The sequence below is a fragment of the Desmodus rotundus genome, chromosome 3 (genome assembly GCF_022682495.2).
Source record: "Desmodus rotundus isolate HL8 chromosome 3, HLdesRot8A.1, whole genome shotgun sequence".
Lineage (NCBI taxonomy): Eukaryota > Metazoa > Chordata > Mammalia > Chiroptera > Phyllostomidae > Desmodus > Desmodus rotundus.
The window spans coordinates 178,844,716-178,870,261 of NC_071389.1; the positions used below are offsets into that span (position 1 = coordinate 178,844,716).

The 25,546-nt window shown below is 35.4% G+C and overlaps 1 protein-coding gene across 2 annotated transcripts; it reads left to right on the top strand.

Moving 5' to 3' along the window:
* The first annotated feature begins 795 nt into the window (after positions 1–795).
* CLEC2B (C-type lectin domain family 2 member B) lies at positions 796–23,999 on the top strand. 2 transcript variants are annotated; one of them, XM_045187082.3, is made up of 6 exons: positions 796–1,032; positions 8,653–8,739; positions 17,511–17,674; positions 20,694–20,797; positions 21,755–21,866; positions 22,821–23,999. In XM_045187082.3, exons 1-5 carry the CDS (start codon positions 951–953, stop codon positions 21,864–21,866), a joined length of 549 nt encoding a protein of 182 aa, XP_045043017.2. In that variant the 5' UTR covers positions 796–950; the 3' UTR covers positions 22,821–23,999. The 2 variants fall into 2 exon arrangements, with proteins under 2 accessions (XP_045043017.2, XP_053776771.1); XM_053920796.2 differs by lacking the exon at positions 21,755–21,866.
* Positions 24,000–25,546: the final 1,547 nt, after the last annotated feature.

The window sequence follows — 25,546 nt, forward strand, 5'->3', positions numbered from 1 at the left end:
TCCTGAAAAGCAAAAGAAAGAATATATGATTTTCTTATTATTACCTTCTTAGTTGTTTTTCTTTTAATTTAATTTATTGGGGTGGCAATGATCAATAGGGTCACATGGGTTTCAGGTGTACATTTCTATAATACACGATCTGTATATTGCATTGTGTACCCCCCACCCAAAGAAAAATCATTTTTATCACTATATATTTGGTTCCCTTTACCCTTTACTAACCCCTTAACGCATTCCCTCTGGTAACCATCATCCTGCTGTCTGTGTCTATGACTTCAGTTTTAAGTCCCACATATGACCGAAATCGTACAGTTCTTAGCTCTTTCTCACTGACTTATTTTGTTTAGCATCATATTCTCAAGGTCCATCCATGTTGTTGCCAAGGACGGTATTTCACTTTGTGGCCAAGTAGTGTTCCATAGTACATATGTGTCGTATCTTCTTTCTCCAGTCCTCTATAGAAGGACACTTTGGTTTTCTGCATGTTTTTTTTTCAAAATGATTATTCTTTCATTGAACTTATTGGGGTGACATTGATTACTAAAATTTATAGGTTTCACGTGTACAGTTCTATAACACATTATCATCATACTGTGTTGTGTGTTCCGCTGTGCCTAGTCAGGTCTCCATCCTTCACCATTTAGCCCCCTTTTACCCTCTCCTACCTCTCTCTGCCTATCTGGCCCTCTTGTAATCATCATGCTGTTTGTATCTATGATTTTTTTTTCTAACAAAGAAGAAGACTACATTTTTTAAAGTAAATTTCCTGTTTTTTCCCCACAGCAGTACAGTGGTATGACTCAGTCATAGTCATGTGATTACTTTCGTTTTGAGAAATAGCATTTAAAAGTTTATTTTCCTTTACAAAAGTAGTGTGACTATAGTTTGAAACTGTGTTGTAAAAACAACTGTAACACCTTTGCCTTAAACTGAAGACTTTGAAGAGAGGTATGACAGAAAGCATCACCTTAGATGCCCAGCCGGTGCCAGAAAATGCTATCAGCAGCCAAGAGACCGATGCAAAAAAGCAAGGTAAGACTGCTTTGTAGCTTCATCATTCAAAGGAAAACAATCTTATTTTTAGGTAACAATTCCATAAAAGAAAATTAGTACTTCAAAATTAAGATTTGTCATTGAGTGTTTTATGCTTTTATTTCAGATTCACTTTATCTTATCTTAATTAATAATGGAGAGGATTTAACCTCAACTTAAAACTTTTCAAGATTCAGTTTCACTTTTACTTAGCATGACTGGCTAAGTAATACCAGCATTACTGGAGGGGATGTTAAATATAATCTACATAGTCATTCAGTGCAAGAATGCACTCAAGATATGAAAAAATGCCCATTATTTGTAATTTCTTAAAAGATTGTTTACGGACTGTGAAGAAGTAAAAATAAAGTAGATGGCAGAGGTAGTTAATAGCAGAGAGATTGTCTCCTTCCCCTACCCTTCTCTAAATAATTGCCAGTACCCTGATATTTTTGAGGATGTCTCTGGCAATCTTAAAAAGGGTGAGTAAAGATAATGTACCAAAAAATCTTAGAAAGCAATGTGGCATTATTGGGTGTATTAAATTACAACCTCAGAATATGTAAGATCCCAATTCTAAATCTAACAGGAAAGTCTCTTTTAATTATTTCAACAAGGTTATTTATAGTCAAACTATTGTGAAGAAGGCAGGGAATGAAGCTAAATGATTTAAATACACCAATCCATGATTTAGGGACTGTGATGAGTCTTAAACACTTGCCACTTTATTTTATTTGAATCTACCAGTACATTCAAGTCAGAAACTTGCCACTTTATTTTATTTGAATCTACCAGTACATTCAAGTCAGAAATCATTGTTGCAGTTCATATTAGAACACATACATACTTTAATCTTTTTTTACAATTTAATAATTCTTTCTAAGGTCAGATCAAAGAAAGTTGGAAACAATGTGATTAAATATTTTATGGTAACATGAAAATATCTGAACCAAATTTTACAAATACTTTCTAGCCAACAGAAAATCTCTGTTAAGTTTGACCTTACATATCAATCAACATTGAGAATTCTTTCTTCATCATTAATTTTTGACAGTTTTAATACAATGTGCCTTGGAGAAGGCCTCTTTGAATTGAGGTAACTAGTGTTCTGTTTTCTTCTTGGATTTGAGGACCTACCTCTTTCCATGGGTTTGGTAAGTTCTCATCAACTATTTGTTTGAATAGGGTCTCCATTCCCTTCTCCCTCTCTTCTTCTGATATACTTATTATTCTTATATTGTTTTTTTCTGAGGTAGTCAAGTAGTCCTCATAGAGCTCTTTCATTTTTTATACTTAAGTCTCTTCTCTACATCATTTCTAGATTTCTATCTTTCATATCACCAATTATTTTCTCCATCTGGTTGCCTCTATTCCCTATGCTTGCTAGTGCATTTCTGATCTCTTTTACTGAATTCTTCATCTCAACATTTCTATTGGCTCTTTTTTAAAATTTCAATCTCTTTGGTAAAGTGCTCATTTTGTTTATAAATTTGTTTTCTGAGTGCATTGAATTGCCTCTCTGTATTCTCTTACATCTCATTGTCTATTTTCAGGACTGCAATCTTGAATTATCTGTCATTTATATCACATATTTCCATGTGTTCAAGTTTGCTTTTTGGAGGGTATTTTTTCTTTTTCTTTTTTTTTATTTTTTAAAGATATGACATTTAAAAAAATTTTAAGGTAAATTTTGTTCATTATGCTATTATAGTTGTCCCTTTTTTCTCCCCTGTACCCCCACCTCCCTGTACCCCCACACCCATGAGCATACCCCCCTTAGTTCATGTCCATGGGTCGTACATATAAGTTCTTTGGTTTCTACATTTCCTATACTATTCTTAATCTCCCCCTATTTTGTGCCTGCCAATTATGCTTCTTATTCCCTGAACGTTTTCTCCCCATTCTCCCCTTCCACCTCCCCACTGATAACCCTCCATGTGATCTCCATTTCTGTGATTCTGTTCCTGTTCTAGTTTCCTTAGCTTTTGTGTTTTTTTTTTTTTTAGGTTCAGTTGTTGATAGTTGTGAGTTTGTTGTCATTTTACTATTCATAATTTTTGATCATCTTCTATTTCTTAGATAAGTCCCTATAAGATTTCATATAATAAGGGTTTCATGATGATGAACTCCTTTAACTTGACCTTATCTGGGAAGCACTTTATCTGCCTTTCCATTCTAAATGATAGCTTTGCTGGATAGAGTAATCTTGGATGTAGGTCCCTGCCTTTCATGACTTGGAATACTTCTGTCCAGCTCCGTCTTGCCTGATTTCTTTTGAAAACTCAGCTGATAGTCTTATGCGAACTCCTTTGTAGGTAACTCTCTCCTTTCCTCTTGTTGCTTTTAAGATTCTTTATCTTTAATCTTGGGTAACAATTATGATGTGTCTTGGTGTGTTCCTCCTTGGGTCCAATTTCTTTGGGGCTCTCTGAGCTTCCTGGACTTCCTGGAAGTCTATTTCCTTTGCCGGATTAGGGAAGTTCTCCTTCATTATTTGTTCAAATAAGTTTTCAATTTTTTGTTCTTCCTCTTCTCCTTCTGGCACCCCTATGATTCTGATGTTGAAGCATTTAATGTTGTCCCAGAGCTTTCTCAGCCTCTCCTCATTTTTTTTTTGAATTCTTGTTTCTTCATTCTGTTCTGGCTGGATACTTATTTCTTCCTTTTGTTCCAAATCATTGATTTGAGTCCTGGTTTCCTTCCCTTCACTGTTGGCTCCCTGTATATTTTCCTTTATTTCACTTTGCATAGCCTTCATTTTTTCTTCATTTTTGCAACCAAGCTCAATCAATTCTGTGAGCATCCTCATTATGAGTGTTTTGATAGGTTGTCTGTCTCCTTAGTTCTTTTTCTAGAATTTTGATCTGTCCTTTCATTTGGGCCATATTTCTTTGTCTTGGTGCACCTGTTATGTTGTAAGGAGAGGAGCTTTATATATTTGCCAGAGCAGGGCAACTCTCTTCTCTGGGTTGTGGCACTGTCTGTGGGGGAGGGGTCAGAGAGGGAATAATGACATTTTCTAGGCTCTCACCCCACTTTCCATCACTTCCCTGTTTGTGTACATTCTAGGACCCCATGTGTCTCTCCAACAGACTCTCCTTTGAGACTGGGAGTTTCTTCTACCACTGAAACTCCCACAGATTTTTACGGCCAGAGGTTTTGTGTCTTTAGTTGCCTGTGCTGAAAACTTGGGTTTCTCGGTTTGTCTAGCTCCCAAATTGTTCTTCCCAGCTTATCCACATGTGACTGCTGCCTTGCCTTGCCACGTGTCCTCTCTGCCCTCGTGACCACCCCTATTACCAATCTGGATGAATGTTTCTTTAACTTCTTGGTTGTTGGATTTCCATACAGTATATATGTATACATATGTATATATGTATATATATATATGTACTTAATTAAAAAAGAGAGAGTGTTATTTAATGGATGAAGAGATATATGCTAAAATGGGGTAAGAAATCAAAATTGTGCATAGTAAATATTTAATCAAGATTTTGAGCCTATGGTATTGATAACAACAAAATCCTCTCTCCACTACACTAATTCATGAACAGAGTGCGGTAATGACATATCAAGCTGACTGATGGCATAGAATATGGAAAACAATATTTGTTTTCTGGATACCTAATATTTGAAGAAAATTGAAAAAGAAAGAAATTAATAAGGTAATATTTGAAAGGAGATGACAAGCTTGAACCCGAATGGTCGCCTGAGCCATTATGAAAACCCAAAAAAGGCTGAAAAGACAGATACTCATAGAGAACTTTTAAAAACACGAACCTGCTAATGCCAAAGAGCCACTAAAAAAGTTCAGTGGCTTCCCAATATACTTACAAAAAGATCAAATGCTTTCCCAGCACCTTCAAAACCTACATCATATATCTCCTATACTAACTCTTATCTAGTCACTGTTATGCTTGGCTACATTCTTTTATTTTCTTTCCTGATTCAAGGTAACTGCACTTGCTGTTCTCTCTGCTTGAAAGCTCTTTCTTGTTTATCTGGTATGGTTAATGTCCAGTATGTCCATGGAAACATTTGGTCCATAGTTAATAGACATCCCGCTCACCTGGAAGATTGGAACCAGACCCATCCATCTGAGGCTCCTGGGACATGAAAGGTTATTTTGGCAGTTATTATTCTGCAACACAATTATGGGACCAAGAAAACATGATCATATTTTTACTGTATTGATCCTGTAAATCCAAAGTAGTAATAAAGGTTATGGACTATTTGAACACAGGCATATTTGCTTAAGTGTGGACATTTTGGACCACCATAAAGGACCATTTGTGGATTGGGTGAAGACCAAATATGCTTATAGACATTTTGGACAAGACCAACTTCCAAAGGCCTTTAGACATAGACTAAAGTGTCTTTGTGAACATTTTAGACAGGGCCAGATGTCCTGCAGGACTTGGTGTAGATGGCTACTGCTCACATTTTGGGTCTTGGTTTTAATGTAATTTCCCCAGAGTGAGCCTCCTGCCTGTCATTTTTAGGCTCTTCCCCCTTCTTAAATCAGAGCACTCTGCTTATTGCCTTTCTCGCTCTTGTTGCAATTTATAATTTCAAGTTCATTTTTATCAGTTTCTCAGTCTTGTCCAAGTGTATGTTCCAGGAGATTATGCGTTGTGTCTTTTTGTTTACTATTATATTAATGGAAACTAGCACATAGTAGGTGATTAATGAACATTTGTTAAAGGATGAAAGAATAAATAAACGCAGTGGTGGGTCAAAGGTGAGGCACTGCAGTTACTAGGCATTGTGCTTATTGTGCCGCTTTGAAATCCCAGATAGACAGAAGAAATGCCCAGCTAAGGACAGGCTTTTCCAAAATTGGGAAGAAATACACAAAATTACACACAACACCATAATTGTATTTCTCAGATAGATGAAATAATAAAAGCTCAGTGACTCCAAAACAATGTTGATATTCTTTTCTGCATCTCCTTTCCCTCCTTACAATATTCTTTAAAAATTACTTTACTATGAATTCTTATCAGTATTAGTATTTCCATGTGGTACTCCTGATATAGTTTAGATTAGTACTATACATTTAGAAGAACACTTAACTGATATATATCAATTTCCTTATTTTTTTAAAATTGTCTGATAAGAATTAGGTAAGTGTGCAAAAGCATTTAAACTACCTTTACTCTAGTTCTGTTTTTAAAAAAGGAATAAAACAGCTTCAATGTCCATCAGAAGAGAATTAATGTTTATTTTAATGGTATAGCCATATAAAAGAGTATTATCAGCCATGGGGCCGGGGAGGGGGATAATGGGCAAAGAAGGGACTAGACAGAGAACATGTATGAGGGGCACACGAACATGGACAATGGTGCGGGAACTGACTGCGGGAGCAGGGGATGGGATGGGCAGAGGGGGGCAAAGGGGGGAAATGGTGACAACTGTAATAGAATAACAATAAAACATGACTCACTAAAAATGAAAAAATAAAACATCTGATATTAACTTTTAAAGAAAAAATTGTGATGTAAAGTTACATTTTTACATGATGGACAACTTTATCTGTTGCTCTGAATGAACAGCCACTCTAAAGTTTTAGCGTCTTAAGACAACAGTCATGACATTGCTGGCACTTTTATGGGTTAGGAATGTAGACAAGAATCAGTGGGAATGGCTGGTCTCCTCCAGTGATGTCAGCTGGTGTATTTGGGCAGGGACTGGGGATCCAAGTATCACCACTCACAGATTTCAGCCTTAATGGTGGTTGAATTCAGCTATTTATCCTCCATATTTCCTCTCTCTCTCTGTTTCTGTTTCTTCTCTTTCTCTCTGTCTCTCTCTCTTTCTGTCACTCCCTCTTTCCACTTCTTTAGATGTAGCTGAGCTCCAGATGAGTAAAAGCAGAAATTGCAATTGCAGTATCTCTTCAGGTCTGGGCTTTAAAGTCCCAGACTGTCACTTCTACTGTATTTTATTGGTCAAAGCAAGGCACAAGATTAATTCAAATTCAGGTGTCAGGAAATACAGTGAACCTCTTGATGGGAGTAGTAGCAATATCCTGTGTGCAAGGGATGCTGGACACAGGGAGGCATAATTCATTAAGGGCCATTTTTCATGGTGTGCCACACATGGGAAGAACAAATTGTTAACTGAAAACATTGGATTATGCAACAATGGGTACAAGATAATTGTACTCATTTAAACTTGTTTTTTGGAGTGAAAGGCTATATGTGTGAAAATAAGATTAGAGAAACACATAAGGTGGAAGGAGGTTAATACAAATGGAATGCTGGTTCTCTCTAAGTATATAAATTTGGATGCATTTTAAATGTCATTTCTTTAATACATACACTATGGAATAAAATATTCAACAAAAGAACAGTTATTTATTAGGGGGAAAGATAGGAATGATAAACACTCTCATAAATTTATAGTCTAACTTAAAGTAACTTCTACATTTTTTTAAATTTTATAAAATTTTGCAATAAGAACAAATGCTTTATAATCTTATAAAATAAAAATCTTTCATTTCAAAAAACTATGTACCACATTTTCCAAAATGGGCACTAATAAAAAAAACCAGTCTCTGATCAGAGATGAACCCTGTTCTATGACTGTGCAGATAAGGAACAGGACCAGAAAAACAAGCATGACATCCAGGTTCCCATTGTTTGTTTGCGGCAAAGATCTTAATCCCAAATCTTTTGATTGATTATTCTATGATCTTTCAAATATGCTATGCCCTCAATCATTTAACATAACCTTCTCATTAGTTAGAAAGTATATTTTCTTGGAAACATTCAAAGTATATCAAGACGTGCTGATATAGCACCACAGAGCAGCGATTTTCAAACAGTGTACCGTGGCACAAACATGCACTACCTGACTATTTAGTCAGGGGCACTGACTTCTTTTTCCTTAGATTGTCAAATAAAAAAAAAAAATGACAACAGGCAGCGTGACACAAGCTCTCTGGTGTGAATAAGTCAAAATTATGCCTATTTTTTGTCAGACCGGCAAAAAGTATAGTATATATTTTGGTGTGCCACAGAATTTTAGTAATTAGTTTGTGTCTGCCATGAAATGAAAAAGGTTGAGAACTGCCACCATAAACGATGGGGGTGAAGGCCGGGGGACGGCCCCAGGCCTGAGGAAACTCCACCTTCTTTAGGGGTGTGTATTCAATTCCTCAGACTGTGACGGTAAAGTTCATGGTAACACTTGGATCGGATATAAGGGTGTCCTGAGAAATTTCAACCAAAAAACATCAGATTTTTTCCTACGACTAACAGGAAAAGTTTGTTTTGTGTCATGTCCTTGTGAAATATCAGGATAAAATTGCCGAAAGAGGTTTGTTAGATGCAGTTAAGAATGCAAATTTTAGTGTTTTTTTAGCTATTTTTAAATATATGTATATGTTTATATGTATATATTGATTCCAGAGAGAGAGAAAAAGAGAGAGAGACACCCATGTGAGAGAAACTTCAATCCGTTGCCTCCTGCAGGCACCCCAGCGGGGGACTGAACCTGCAACCTAAGTGCCCGGACCAGAAACTGAACTCATGACCTTTCAGGGCACAAGACAGCGCTCCATCCAACCGACCAGACTGTTTCTTAATCTAAATGTATTTGTCCTTTGTTTTTCAGGTGACTGCAAGAATATGGCACTGATTATTGTATCTGTATCTCTTGTATTATCAGTTATTGGAGTTATTGTTTTAGCTGTTGCATTAAGTGAGTAAACTACATAATTTATTTCTTCAATTTTTTTTTCTTGTTTGGGGCTTTTTATTGCATTATTATTTTCCTTTCCATCTCATTCATGGTCTTTTCTTACTATTCCCACTCCCTTCCCATTAGTCATGATATATTGAATGAGTATCAATGAATGAATTATTATGAAGTGCGTGACCTAATGTAAGGCACTGGCAGACAAAGTTGTTTACCCTGATAATGGTAATCACTATTTTGACTTCTGTTTCATAAGTTAGTTTTTCCCACTTAAAAATTTTAACATAAAATCATGCAATTTGCATGCATCCTTTGCATCTCATTTTTTAAAATCGTTCCACATTATGCTATGTTATTCTTCCATGTCATAACATGTAGGAAAATTTCATTGACTCATTATTCTAGAAGGGGGTTGGAAATATTTTTATACAAAGGGCCACATAGTAAAACAAAACTTAGACTTCCTTAGCATTACAATCTCTGTTGCAACTTCTCATCTCTGTAGAAGTTCAAGAGCAGCTGCAAAAGATACATCAACAATGGGTCATGGCTGTGTTGAAACAAAATTGATCATGGAAATTTGGAATGTTATATAAATTTCATGTATCACAAAATATTCCTCATTTTATTATTTTGGCTAATTATTTTTATTGTTTTTATTATTTTAAAATGCAAAAAGATTTTTAGCTTCGAATATGGCCTCAGGTTATAGATTGCAAATTCTTGCCATAGAGTGTTTCATGCTATATATTATTACTAATTTTACTTTTAATGGACATTTGGATTATGTCACATTTTGACTATTGACAACTGTATTGCTTTGAATGTTTTCATAATTTTAGTCTTTTAGTGAATAGTGGGTATCATTTGGAATATACTTATAAAAAGAATTACTAAGCCATAGGGTGTATCTGAGTCAGATTTAGTAGATAATGCATAGATAATAGATAATCCAACCAAAAGTGTATGAGAGTGTGAGCTTCTGAACATACTTGTCAACACTTTATTGTCAGTTTTGCCCATTGTTGTTATTCTGACATGGAATATATGTATCGGTACCTTTTCATGATCTTAATTGGCATTTTCTTGATGACCCATACTATATTAAGCTTCTTTTTATATTTATTTTTCATTTAGCCACAATATTTTGTGATGGGCATGTTCACATACTTTCCCATATTTTTATTGAGTTAGCTCTCAAGACTTTTATGGTTTTGTGTTTTAAACTTAGGTATTTGAACTATTTTTAGTTAGTTTTTATGAAGGGTGCAAAGTCTGTGTCTAGACTTATTTTCTTACATGTAGATGCTCAGTACCATTTGTTGAGAAAACTACCTTTTGTTCCATTGTATTGGCTTAGTTTGTTTGTTTGGTTGGTTGGTCAGTTGGTTTGGTTTGGTTTTGTCAAAGATCAGTTGACTGTATTTATGGCTGTTTATTTCCGGGTTCTGTATTTTGTTCTATAGGTCATTTTGTCTGTTGTGTAACCAATGCCACACTCTCATGATTATTATACCTTTAAAGTAAGTCTTGAAGTTGAGTAGTGTCTGTCTTCCAACTTTGATTTTTTCCTTCCATATTGGGTTTACTCTTCTATCTTTGTTGTTTCTTCATATAAATTTTAGAATCAGTTTGCTACTATCTACAAAATGACTTGCTGAGATTTTTATTGGGATTTCATTGGATCTATAGATCAAGTTGGGCAAGAACTAACATAGTGAAAATACTGAAGTTTACTATCCCTCAACATGGATTATCTCCCCATTTATTTAGTTCTTTAATTTTTTCATCAGAGTTTTGTATTTTTTTATATATATCCTGTTCATATTTTATTAGATTTATACATAAGCATATCATTGGGGGGAGGGTTCTAATATAAATGATACTGTGTTTTTAATTTCAAATACCATTTGTTCATTACTGGTGCGTAGGAAAATGATTGACTTTTGTATATTTACCTACACCCTTCAGCCTTGCTATGATCACTTACAAGTTTCCAGGTTTTTTATCCAGTTCTTTCAGGCTTTCTACAAAACAATAATGCCATCTGCAGAGATTATTTCTTCCTTCATAATTTGTATGCCTTCTTATTTTTTTCTTGTTGCATTAGGTAGATCTTCCAGTGTGATATTTAAAAGGAGTGGCAAGAAAGGACATCCTTGCCTAGTACCCGATACATACTGAGAAAGCATCTGGTTTCTCACCATTAAACGCGATATTAGGTGTAGTTTTTTTTTTTTTATGAGAGGTTTTTGTCATGAATGTTGAATTTAGGCAAATTCTTATATTGATATGATCCTATGATTTTTCTTTTTAACCTCTTGATATAATGGACACCATTAATTGATTTCCAAATGTTGAACCACCCTGGCAGACCTGGAATAAATCCCATTTTTTTGTGGTGTATAATTCTTTTTATACATTGTTGGGTTTGATTTGCTAATATTTTGTTGAGAATGTTTGCATTTATGTTCATGAGAGATATTGCTCTGTAGTTATCTTGTATTGTCTTTGCTTTTGGTATTAGAATAATGTTGACCTCATAGAATGAATGAGGAGATATTCTCTCTGCTTCTATTTTCTGAAAGAGAATGTAGAGAACTGATATAAATTCTTCCTTAAATGTTTGGCAAAATTCACCAGTGAACCCATCTCAGTGTGGTTCTTCCTGTTTGGGGACATTCTCGTTCATTGATTTAATTTCTTTAATAGATATAATCCTAATCAGATTTCTGTTTCTTCTTGTGTGAGTTTTGGAAGATTATATTTTTAAGGAATTGGTTTCATTTCATCTAGATTATCAAACTTGTGAGCATTGAGTTATTCAGAGTATACATTTTTATCTTTTAAATTTCCATGTGATCCATAGTAATGTCCTCTCTTTCATTTCTGATATTATCAGTTTGTGTCTTCTGTCTTTTTTCTTAGCCTGGATAGAGGCTTATTGATTTTATTGTTCTTGGCAAAGAAACAGCTTTTGATGTTGGTGATTTTCTCTATTAATTTCCAGTTTTCAATTTCATTAATTTTTGCTCTAGCTTTTATTATCTCCTATCTTCTTTTACATTGGGTTTAATAGTCTCATCTTTTACTAGTTTCCTAAGGTAGAAACTTAGATTGTTAATTTTTGAACTTTCTTCTTTTCTAATGTATGCATTCAATGCTATATATTTCCTTCTAAGAAATAATTTTGATGTGTTTTCATTTTTATTTAGTTCAAATATTTTAAAATTTCTCTTGAGATTTCTTCTTTGGGCCACACATTATTTGGAAGTGTGTTGTTTTATCTCCATATATTTTGAAAATTTTTAGTTATCTTTCTGTTATTGATTACTATCTAGTTTACTTGCATTGTGATCCAAAAGCATACAACATATTATTTCTTTTAAACTTTCTGAGGTGTGTTACATAATGACTATTGATTTTAATAAATTGTCTTCATCTTCATTTGGATGTTTATGTCAGCCTTTAGATTGTCTGTAGATAAAAACAATTTTATTTATTCTTTTGAAATTATTATACCATTTTATATATTTTTATTGCCTTATTTTACTGCCTAAAATTTCTAGTGCAAGTTTGAGAGGAATGTTTTTCATATTCCCCTGTTAAGAATGGTTATTTGTGAACATTCTTAGTCAAATTAAGGGAGTTCCCTTTGATTGCCAAATGGCTAAAAACTTTTACTCTGAAAGGGTATAGAATGTGATCATATGTTCTTGAGATACCCAATTTGTTTATTTTTTCTGTTAATGTGTTAAATCCCACAGATTTATTTAATGTTAAATTAACTTTTCATATCTAAAATAAATTCAATTTAACTATGAAGTATTAACTTTTTAACTCTCTTGAATTAAAAAAAACACTTGAATTAAACTGGCTAATATTTTAAGATATGTGCACATATGTTTCTAAAAGACTGAACTATCATTCCCTTTTCTTATAATACTAGTGTCGGGTATTGATATTGACATTACCTTGGCCTCAAAATGTGAGTTGGAAGGTAATTCCTCCTATTCTATTGTATTTTCTGAAGGACGCTGTGCAATATTGTTGTTATGTCTTTCTTAAAAGATTAGAAGCGTTCCCAACTGAAGCCATCTGGCCTGAATGGTTTCTTTGGTGACATTTTTAAATTAAAGATTTAATATCCTCACTAAAAAAATATTATTCACATTTGCTATTTTTTCCTTTTCTGTTATGATAAGTTGTGTTTTTCAGAAATTCCTCTTTTTTAAAAATACATGGTATTGCTAATCCCTCTTTTAAATTTAAATTTTAAATCAGTTTTTCTACTGTTCTATACCATTTTAATTACTGAAAAAGCCAAGTTATGTTTTCAACTTTTTCTACTTCTGTTAATTTTTTCTTCAATTGATTTCTGCTCTTATTTTTTTAAGATTTTATTTATTTATTTTTAGAGAGGGGAAGGGAGGGAGAGAAACATCAATGTGTGGTTGCCTCTGGCATGTCCCTCACTAGGGACCTGACCTGCAACCCAGGCGTGTGCCCTGGCTGGGAACGGAACTGGTGAAACTTTGGTTAACAGACCAGCACTCAGTCTACTTAAGGACACCAACCGTGGTGATTTCTGCTGTTACTTTTTAATTGTGTTTTTCTACTTTGCTTTTAATTCACCACTCTTACTATTTGAGATAGATAATTATCTTTTTAAAAAGACTTTCTTCTTTTTTATTTTTCAAATCTATTTATTTTATTTTTAAATTACATTTTATTGATTGTGCCCTAACAGTTGTCTTGATTTTCCCCCCTTTGCCCCCCTCCACCCAGCACTGCCCTCTCCCTCAGGCAATCACCCCACCATTGTTCATGTCCACGGGTCATGGATATAAGTTCTTTGGCTACTCCCTTTCCTTTACTGTACTTAACATCCTCATGGCTATTTTGTAACTACCTATTTGTACTTCTTAGTCCCCTCACTTCTTCACTCATTTCCCTGTGAACCCCCTAACATCTGGCAACCATCAAAACACTCTCCATATCCATGATTCTGTCCCTGGTTTTCTTGTTTGCTTAGTTTGTTTTTTAGATCAATTATTGACAGATATGTATTTTTGCCATTTTATTGTTCATAGTTTTGTTCTTCTTTTTCTAAAATAAGTCCCTTTAACATTTAATATAATAATGATTTGGTGCTGATGAACTCCTTTAGTTTTTCCTCATCTGGGAAGCTATTTATCTGCCCTTCAATTGCAAATGATAGCTTTGCTCGCTAGAGCAATCTTGGCTATAGGCCTGCTTTTCATGGCTGAATATTTCTTGCTAATGCCATCCAGCCTGCAAAATTTCTTCTGAGAAAAAAGTTGATGGTCTTATGGGCCCTCCCCTGTAGGTAACTAACCGCTTTTCTCTTGTTGCTTTTAAGATTCTCTCTTTATCTATAACCTTTGACATTTTAATTATGATGCATCTTGAGGTGAGCCTCTTTGCATCCATATTGTTTGAGCCCCTGTGTGCTTCCTGGACTGGCGTGTCTATTTTCTTTCACCAAGTTAGGGAAGTTTTCTTTCATTATTTTTTCAAATACACTTCCAATTTCTTGCTCTTTCTCTTCTTTCTGGTACCCCTATGATGTTGAATTTCTTGAAGCTGTTCCAGGGCTGCTTATACTATATACTCTTTTTTTGGATTCTTTTTTCTTGTTGTTCTGATTGGTTGTTTCTTTTCTTCCATATGTTCCAAACCATTGATCTGATTCTCAGCTTTATCCACTCTACTGTTCTTCCCCTGTAAATTGTTCTTTCTTTCAATTAGTGAATCCTTCATTTCTGACTAGATCTCTTTTATGCTGCTGAAGTCCTAAGTTCCTTGAGTATCTTTATAACCAGTGTTTTGACCTCTGCATCTGATAGATCGCTTATCTCCATTTCATTTAGCTCTTTTTCTGGAGTTTTTTTTTTCTCTTCTTTTATTTGAACCATGTTTCTTTATCTCTTCCTTTTGGCAGCCTCCCTGTGTTTCTATGTATTAGGTAGAGATGCTTTGAGTCTGTGTCTTGGTGGTATGGCCTAATGTAGTAGGTGTCCTGTAAGGTCTGGTGGTACAAGCTCTCCTATCATCCAAGCTGGGTACTTGAGGTGTGTCCTTTGTTTGGGCTGAGTACACCCTCCTCTTGTAGTTGAGCCTTGGTTACTGTTGGCACATCAGTGGGAGGGATTTATCCAGGCCAATCAGCCATAAGGTTTGGCAGTGACCACTTACCACCAACTTCTTGCCTCTGTGGAGGACCAGCTGTCCAGGGGCAGGATGGTAGTGCTTTGATGTGGTCTGTAGCTATCCACTAGGTGTACTGGCCCTGGAGTGTCCTGGGTGGTGTAGGCTGAAAATTCCACCCCTACCTGTGTTTTACCCTGGGCCACCCTTCCTGAGCTATAAAGCAATCTGAGATGGCTGCTACTTATGGTAGGTTTGGAGATTCCCAGGTGAAGCCAAGCTGTAAATCTAGGCTGGCTGCTGCTAGTGGCAGACCTGAGGCTTGCTAAGCCTGGATGTTGCTTATTTGAGAGAATTTAGGAAGTTTTGAAGCATAAGCCAAGACCAGCCATTCATATGGAAAAGCTGCTTGGGTAGACCCATGAATTGGGTAGGGCAGAGTCTCTGGGGATCTCCAGGCAGGTCAAACAGTGTTAGCTGGTTTGATGGAATCTCAGATATGGCACCAACTTGCTGGCTCTGTGGCTCTGGGTGGGGAGGGTTTAGAAAAGGGACAATGGCCTCTGCTCACCTTTCTGCCAGACATTTCCTTTCCTCCCTGTAAGCCGCTGGTGTTTTTCAAGCTGCTACCCTGGTGCTGAAGCTCAGAGGGAGTGAGTCTGAGTAGGTGAGTCTTTGTGTGGGTTCCTTAAGAGGAATTGTTTGGGGTTCCAGCAGTTTCTTCCACCAACTCAATCCCCACTGGTTTTTGCAGCCAGAAGTTGTGGGGACTTATATCTTCTGGCACTGGAACCCTGGGTGGAGTGCCTGGTGTGGGGTTGGGACTCCTTGTTCCTGAGACATCCCACCCAAATTTTTATTCACCACATGTGGATATGGGACCAGCCTGTTGCACATCTGTGCCCCTCCTACCAGTCTGGATACATGTGGTCCCTTTAATTCTGTAGTTGTCAGGCTTCCATTCAGTTTTATTTCTGACTGTTCTGAGTAATAGTTGTTCTATATTTTAGTTGTAATTTTGATGTGGTTGTGCAAAGAGGCAAACCACATTTGCCTACGCTGCCATCTTGACTGAAAGTCAAAAAGTCTTCTTTTTTAAAACATTAATTTAAACTAATAAATTTCCCTCTAACTTTTAAGATAATGTTCTATTTTCTACAAGTTTAGTTATATCTCATAAGTTTTGATATAATATATGTGATACATACCAAAATATATGTAACTTTCTTATACTTCAGAATATTTTTTACTTTCCATGTCTTTTCATTGATTCATGAGCTATTTAACCTTGCTTTACTTAATTTACAAACTTTGGTGATTTTTAATTTTAAGTTTTGTTATTGATATATGGCTCAGTTTTACTGTATTCAGGTGGCATACTGTAAATGTCTTCAGTTTTTTAAATTTGGTTATTACCACTTTATTGCCCTTCATTTTGTAAATGTTTCATGTGCATTTTAAAGAATGCACCTTCTGTACTTGTTTCATGTGGCTTTCCATGTTTGTCAACTGGCTTAGTTGTGTTAATCATGCTGTTCTGATGTCATTACTTTTATACTTTTTACTCATTGTTATATCCATGGTTAAGACAGATTCTTGGCATCAAGTGACTGTAGATGATAATTTAATCAATTGTTTCACCTCTGTGCACCCTTAATCACCAGCATCCCATCTATAGCTGGTGATTAGACTAATGCCTTTCAAGCAAATGACATGGGAAAACCAATATGATGATATCTCATCCTTACGGTTGTTTCTTCAGAACCACTTTTGGTACCAAAAATTGATTCATTCTGTGTGTGTTCAGAAAAGTTGACACTGCAAATGTTCGGAGATGAGGACTTTGCTGCAGGATTTAGGGACAACGTGTTTGTAGGAGGAGCTGGGGAGTGATGGTCTGGAAGGCTATGTTACTAGAGGAGTAATAGTAACTAAAAATTTTGGCACATTACTCATTTAGTAATGTGTTTGGAGAACCCAGAGATTAGAGGAAAATCTAAGAAGCTAAGACATCTAACTGCCAAGACTACAAAAGCTAAAAGGCCTGTGAACTTCCTATGCCTGAGGTCTCCAAGAACAATGGCTTCTGCTTCACTTCCAAATCTCATGTGGGCCTGCACTGGTTTGCCCAGAGCTGTGCAGCAAGGGTGACACCGACTTGACAACAGGCAATGCAGCACGTATCTTCTTAGTCATACATTCTCTTGTATTATTTGCATTGCTTCTGTAGAGTTTAACACGTTTCCTAGATTTGTAACAGTCTAGTATGAATTTGTGAATCATTACTTGCAGATAATGCTAGGATTTTGTTATGTTTCATTTACCCAGAAATGGCAAGGGTGACTGAACACAAGTGAACGTCCCACTGGTTACTCTGGAACACCAGTGTGTTAGAGTTAAAATGAGTAGGAGTGTCTGGCAAATCCTGAACTGCTGTCATTTAACATAACATGAAATTGTTAAGCATTTGTTAAGTGCTAGATACGCAATTCTCATCATAATCGTAATCTTTTACATCGCAATCCTGTCTTTCCCTAATAATCACAAATGCAGAGGCGTTTATTTCATCTGGTTCTTAAAATATGTATTTGTCTCGTTTCCAGGTATAGCACGTCAGTCTAGGCAGTATTTTTGCCCAGACAAATGGATTGGTTTACAAGATAATTGCTATTATTTCTCTAACCATGAAAGGAATTGGAGTTCAAGCAGAAAACACTGTTGCGCTGAACATGCTGACCTAACTGTGATCGACACTACAGATGTCATGGTTAGTAACCTCATACACATTCTTTATGGACGTTATTGCATAGGGACTCTGAAAATATTCAAATTTGATTATGAGTTTTAAGATTTATACACATGCTTGTCTGTCTACACAGAATATTGAAGATGTTCATGACATGCCATGAAACGTACCTGATGATGTTTTTGTTTGGAGAGTGTAAGACTTACGTCGTCGTAAACCTGATAGTTATCTTTATCTTTTGAAAAGTATAAGTAGAAGAGCTTGAAATATTTGGAAACGTTAAAAGCCAATAGTCCACAAAGAGAAAATTGCCTCAGGATGGACAGGATTCTTTATTCCCTCTTCCTCCAGCGTCTCAGCCTTGCTTTGCTGTCTGTCTCCAAGGTCCCGTGGCAGCCTGCACCGCATTACTCACTACTGGTAATGCAATGGGTGTGCAATCAAAAGTGCTGCCCTGGGCAGGAGTGTGAGCTTCCAGTGAGCAGACACTATGCTTTTCTTGAAATTGTATCTTTTGCTGTAGCATAACAGCAGATACAATTAAAAGCTTAATCGATCTTTCTTGAATTAATTTACATGGCAAAAATTTTACGAGTGAAGAGAATGTCCAAGAACTTTAATGACAGATTACGAAACTCTGTAGCTCTCTACTTGTGAAATTTGTTATTTCCCCAATCATTTCTGCAATAAGCGTGTGGTGGGGGTTTTTTTTGTTTTGGTTTTTTTTTTTCTTTTTTTTTTTTTTTGGCTAACCTCTTTAAAAGGATCAATATAAGAAATAATGCAACTTGATTTAAATATTTCTATGAATAATGTACAATGAAGTGTTTAAAATGTGAAGAGTACAGCACAGCAGTCAACATTGTTAGAACTGTGTGTTTTTTCTGTGGTGAGCCAAGTTTATTTACGTAATCAACCTAAAGACTGGTTCAAATTCAAATGGACATGAACCAGGCTGGGATAATTCATAGATCAATGCAAGGAAACTGAGCTATTTTGGAAGCAAGAAAAGGTATGGAAACCTGAATCAAATGTGCAAATCTAGATATGATAAGAACAACCAGAAAATCAAACCCTCAGGCTCCTTTATATGGGAAGAACCTCTTTACCACAATCAATAGTTTCACTCATGAATTTTGCAAGACTTTTGCAATGAACATTTTGAGAAATCTTTAAGCTGCCCTTTTATAGGTCCTCTTGGGAGGAAAGAGGATAGATCAGCAGTAAGATAGAAAAATACCAAGTGTTAATAAAATATTTGAGAGATCAAGAATTAACAAGACAAACTTTTTAAACTCTTCACTTAAAAGAATCGTGTTGGCAATAACTGAAAAAGTAGTGACTATCTCAGAACACAAGGAGCAGAAGTACACAAAAATAATTAGTTTTGAGTTTAAGAGAAATCATTAAGCATATAAGCATGATGATACTGTTTGGATAAAAAAAGACATCATACAACATCCTAATGTATTTTGAAGATCATAGAAGCTTATTAAGTCCTACATAATCTGGGCAAAATTTAAGTGACAGAGAGAGGTAAACCTGTCTGTGGAGGAGTAATAAAAAGTAGTACATTTTAAAAGACTATTTACTTTAAACAGTTAAAAATAATATGTATTTATTTAAATTACAAAATGTCACTTAGTTAAATGAGATGAAACTTGTTTCATGGAATATTTGTTGTATGCATTTCTACCTACTTAAAGTTATCTTGCATCTCTAATGAGAGGCTACATGGACACCCCTGTGTCGAACAAATAATAATTAATGTTTATCATAGGACCGGCTCTAGAAAATATGCTTCCTAGTGGCCTGTCACCAAGACCACAGCTACTAAACGTCATCCACTTTTCCTTATTATCTAACAACAAATGTGTGTGTGTGTTTCCAGTCAGTTTCCAGTACATTTATTCTTTCTTACATATTTTTTTTCTTCATTTAAAGAAGCCCTTCGCTAGGTCTAGACCACGAATGTCCTTTTCTCCCTCCCACCCTGTGTTGATCACGGTACCTTCGCTCCCAGGTCTACCTTTTTGATGGAGCACATCCTCTGTGAAAGTCTCCCATAAAGACCAGACGCTTCTTCCTGGAAACTCAAATTTTAATTTGTCTTTATTGTATTCATTATGTTCTCCTTAACAATAGGATATTTTCCAATTCTATGTTCACATATTTGAAATCCAGGGAGCATGTTGTATTAATCTATTCCTTTGTAATCCCACAGTTTAGCTCAATGAATTGAACTTCTAAATGATAAACTCATAAAATACTGCAGAAGATTAAAATGCCAGAGGTTACTAAATGTCACTGTTATTAGATAGAAATGAACCATAAGTGTTGTGACATCATGATTCCCTTATATTTACCATAAAATTGAAACATGCTGTGATATAATGTAAAACGTACGGTTTTCCAGGTATTTAGCAGCAGAGGAGACTCAGTGACTTTACATACAATATAATTCTATGGTAAAAATGAGCTCTAAGGTAGCAAGAAATTTTAACATTGAGTGAATAAGAAGAAAAGGAGAAATATCAGGAAATTATATTTTCCCTGAATGATGCCTCTAAAAATTGAAATATTTGTAAAAAATGAAATTTGATGATCAGATTTTAAAAGAACTAGTTATATGGGGGCATGTATGTATGCCTTTGTGCATGTCTGTATGTGTGTGCATATGTGATAATTTCGAAAGAGAAGTTGAAGTAAAATTGAACTCAATACACCAGTATTTACTTGGAAGAGGAAAATCTTTATAGTAAATAGCTAATGATTAAAAATTGGCAAGCTCTGACTTTCCATAAGTTTATTATTTAAAAATCCTGGAGGAAATGATTTTCATACAGAATAGTTATCTATTTGGAATCAGAATGTATCTTAAAGAAAAGGTACCTCATACCTTTGTTTCACACGAAAAGAAAGCAGGGTTAGAGAGTAAAACATTTTTTTCAAAATGCCATACGTATTTTCTTGTGTAGCTAGGACTTGAACACTAGTAAAAATTGAGAAGTAAAATTATGAAATCTATTTTGTTTTGAAGGATTTTCTAAGACAACACAAATGCAATTCTGATCACTGGATTGGGTTGGAGATGAAAGGAAATCAAATCGGAAAATGGGTAACTGGAAAAATATTTAACCAATCGTGAGTTTTTTTTTTTTCTTTATGGGGTTATTTAAATTTAGACAGTGCAACCAAAAGAACTTGTGCATTAGCTACATTTCTCTAGAGCCCAAGATTTGAGAGAACGTTGCAGAAATGAAATGGGGAGGTTGTATCATGTATTGAGTTAGTTGCGTGAGTCAACCAGAGAATCCGGGAATCCAGATATAAGGGAAACATCTCCTAGTTGGTTATTTGGAAAATAAAGACCTTGATTCAGAAACACAGTCCAAAAAAATTAAACATTCCTCTTATCATAACTTATCTTCTCCAATTCTATATCTATTTTTCAAGCTTTGTACTACCTGTTTACAGTTCATGAAAAATTTAGTGTTTATTTTAACCTGATTCTATTTGCATTGAGACACAGTTTATCCTGGCCTTTGTATTTTCCATTTTATAATAAGAAAAATTGGATCTAAAGACCTGAGTTCATGAACACATGATCTCAGCATGACCACCACCCCAGATGATGAGTGCTGGCCACTCTACCCCTTAGTTTATATTAGATTTCTCACTGACCCAGTAGGCTAAATTGTTCTTTGTTGTCGGGAGAGGGCATTTTTTTGTGCATTGTAGGATGTTAACAGTATCTCTGGCTTCTACTCCCTTCATTTGTGACAACCAAAAATGTCTTCAGTTTTTGCCAAGTGTCCCTTGTGAAGGCAGAATTGCTCCAGGTTTAAAACCTTTGGTGGATATGAACTTCTAGTTCCACCAATTACATGTAACTAACTTAATATCATTTTAACAAATGTAAATTCTTGAAAACAGACTTTTATGGTCCAGTTTAATGCAAATATCTTAACTCTAACAAGAAAGTACTTTGTCACAGTACACTTTTTTTGGACTCAGATATTTTTAGAAGGTGTTATTGAGCAAGGCAGAAATCACAGAACTCCCCAGTACATAGTGTTTAGTCCACTCTCTCTATTGTAGATTTGAAGTGAGAGGAAATGAAATATGTGCCTACCTCAGTGATGATGGTGTAGCAACAGCTAGATGCTACACAGAAAGAAAATTCATTTGCAGAAGGAAAAAAGAGCGCTAGGTAAATATTTCTAATGATGGACTTATAAACATGGGTAATATTTTATTTCTATGTTTAGATTTTATTTATTTATTTTTAGAAAGAAGGGAAAGGAAGGAGAAAGGGAGGGAAAGAAACATCAATGTGTGAGAGAAACATTGATAGGTTGCCTCTTGCATGCTCCCAACTGGGGACCTGGCCCACAACCCAGGCATCTGCCCTGACTGGGAATTGAACTGGCAACCTTTTGGTCCACAGGCCAGCACTCAATCCACTGAGCCACATGAGCCTGGGCATGGGTGATATAGTTTTGATATCTGTAACCTTTCCTTCTTTTCCTCTGTAGAACTTCATTTTTGTTAAAGTAAATTTCTTCAACTTATTTTTTTTTACTTTACAAATGGCTTGGATCTTTGTTTTTCTATATCAATTTTAGAAGATTCTCATAATTTCACAGATTCTATAGGTCAATGTTGAGAGTGTTGTATTTATAAGATTATTTTCTTATTAATTTATAATATGTATCTTGTATGATTTTTGTCTTCTTATATAACTTACAATTTTTATAGTTCCCGAAAAATATTCACTATGTGCATCCTTATTTTTTGCTATTGGCATTATGTAATTTTATTACCTTTTAAAATAGTTGTTTCTATATAGAAATATAACTGCTTTTGGTTATTATTCTGTTCAACATTCATGCTGAAATTTCTTGTAATTTCTAATAATCTGTGGATTATGTTAAATTCTGCAAAATATAGTACCTGATATGTTTTACTTTTCTTTGTCTTATAACTATTGCTTCTTGTCAAATTTAAAAATGTAAGACTGCCAGCAAAATATTGATGGTGACCATTCTTGACTTGTTGCACATTTTAAGGAAAGTTTTTCTAACATTTCAACACTAGTAGTGTTTTATCTAGTTTTTGATAATATAATTTTTAAGTTAGTTCTTTTCTGTTTCTCTTTTGTTAGGTAGAAGATACAGGGAAGAATTGTCCCCTGGAGCCATTTGAAAGAACATGGCCCAGCAGACAACTTGATCTGGGTCTTCCAGGTTCCAGAAATATGGACAATAAGCTTCTATTGTTAATTACCTCATTTGTGATACTTTGTTATGTATGTCATTGCTACCAAACTAAGACATTTTTATTTTCAAGATCTGCTTATTTTATTTCTGTGTTCTATCTTTCTCAGATACATGTCTGAGCTAGAATGTCCCTTTCTTGTTTCAAGGTTCTTCTTTAAATCAAGGAAAATATATCCTCCACACATGTCAGTCCAGCCCAACCTAATTTTACCCATCACACCACAGAAGTGCACAAGAGCCATGCTCATTACGGATCTCTGGTGTCCTCTCAAGAAGGATTGAATATTTACCTTTTATTTCCTCCTTCTTCAAATGCTATCTTCCAAAATCTCTGTGATACCATACCCCCCTGAGATTCCTCCTTGCTCCCTGCATTCTCTGCTTTTTCTGATTTCAGGACACTTTTATTTGTCTCTGCCATACATATTAGCCTTCCTGTTGTTTTAGGACTCCTTTGCTCCTCCATTTGCACACCCCCCCTAGGCAATCTGATTTATATATTCGGGGTCAGTGTCTCCTCTAAAGGGTCCCACACTTCCATATTAACAATGAAAGTCTCTGAGTTCCAGATTTTATACCTAACTTCATACTCCACTTCAATGTCTAAATTATATCTTAACCTGAATGTCTAAAATTTAATTTATAATCCCCTCCCCCAATAAGGCCCTCCTCAGTGCCTTAAATGGAACCATTATCCAAATAGTCGCATAAAAACAGAAACCTGGTATTTTCCTCAACATCGATTTTTTCTTTATCTACCATTCAGTCAATCAATAAATATTAATATTTATATTTCGATTCCTTCTTTTTATCTTCAAAGTTCCCATGCTAGTACATCATCTCTTGCCTAATAATGAACTCTTAAGTATCCACTTCCTCATATTTCTTTTTCCATACTGTAGCCAGAGTAATGGTTTTGAAACTCAAAACTGACCAAGCTATTCTGCTAACTGGCTTCCGATTGCTGTTTGAAAGACAGTGAAAATACACGGCTTGGTTGACTCCTATTTTCCACTCATGTTTCACACCCAGCTTATACTGTTTTGGCTTTCAGTAACACTAACTCTCTTTGCCTTTTTAAAAAAGCACAACATGCTCACTAAACTCAAAAGGTTTTTTTTTCTTTTTTAACCTGTTGGTGCTTTATCTGGAGCCACTTAGTAGATTTCTTCCTTCTGCTTAATCCTACTCACTCCAGATACAGGTTCATTGATAACACATTTAATAAAGGACTAGCTGAGTTCAGTGACAACATCAGATCCCCCTACTTTACATTATCATAAGTATCATGAAACTATCATTTAGAGCACCTATCAAAATCCACTCAACTAATACTTATTGAGCACCTACTATGCGTCAGTCATTGCTTTAAATAATAAAGACATAACACATATCCAAACAGGACACACCACTTGCCTACATGGAACTTAAATACTACATGAGGAGACAGAAAATAAAATATAATATTTTGAAAAATACAAAGAAAAATTATTTGGAAAAAGAAAGTTTTATTTTTATATTTCTCTAGCTAATTATTTAATTAATTGTATGAATCAAGATAAACAGTGATTTTCAACCTTTTTCATCTCATGGCACACATAAACTACTAAAATTCTGCAACAAACAAAAATATATTTTTTGCTAATCTGACAAAACATAGATATAATTTTTTATTCATTTACACCAGAGAATTACTGTTGCATTGGCTATTGTCATTTTTTTATTTGAAAGTCTAGGGGAAAAGAGGTCAGTGTCCCTGAGCTGGGAGGTTTGGAGGGTGGCACCTTTAGAGAGGAGAGGTGAGACAAGGTGTCGAGGGAGAGCAGAGAACTAGGTCCTCTCTTTACATGGGTGTTGTGACACAAACAGGCCCCAGGAGAAAAGCTGTGAACACCCGTGAGTCCCAGGTCTTGGTGTGGACGCCTCTTACTTCTATCACTTCTGTGGAGGTGTTAGGCATAAACCTACGGTTGTTTCAGCCTCATACAGGGGGAACAGCTGATTACATGCAAAGCTGGTGACAGAAAAGAGGTCAGTGCCCCAGACTAAATAGTTAGGTGAGGCATGTTTTAATGATTCTTGCGGCACACCAATTGAAAATAGCTGGGCTAGAACATAAAAGCCAGTTCCAACATTGACAACAATGATTACTGGTATTCGTCTAAGGCTATTACCATTAAAAAAAAACAAAACTACAAGCCAGCAAAGGATTATGGTGATCAGGTGGGTATACAGGTGTCATCTTGGAGGGTAACTCCCATGATTAGATTTGGGACAATTTTATCATCAAAATAGAAGATTATGATCCATTGAATAAAGTGTGAAAATGGAACTCCACAAAGGTACAAATTTTAATGATGAATGGAATATTTACAAAATTTAGAAGTTCCTCCTGTCAAAGCAAAAATTGCATGGACCAGTCTTACACAGGAAATAAAGACCTTATTCAAAGCTACTGAAATAGAGGAGATGGGCCAGAACTCAGTGTGAACAAAAATTGGCTGATATAAAGGGCAGCAAGAATTTTTAAGAGCTGGAGTAATGGAGGAGAACATACACCTCTGTGTTTGTTACTCAGTTTTACTTAAAGGAAAATTGAACTTTCTCAGAT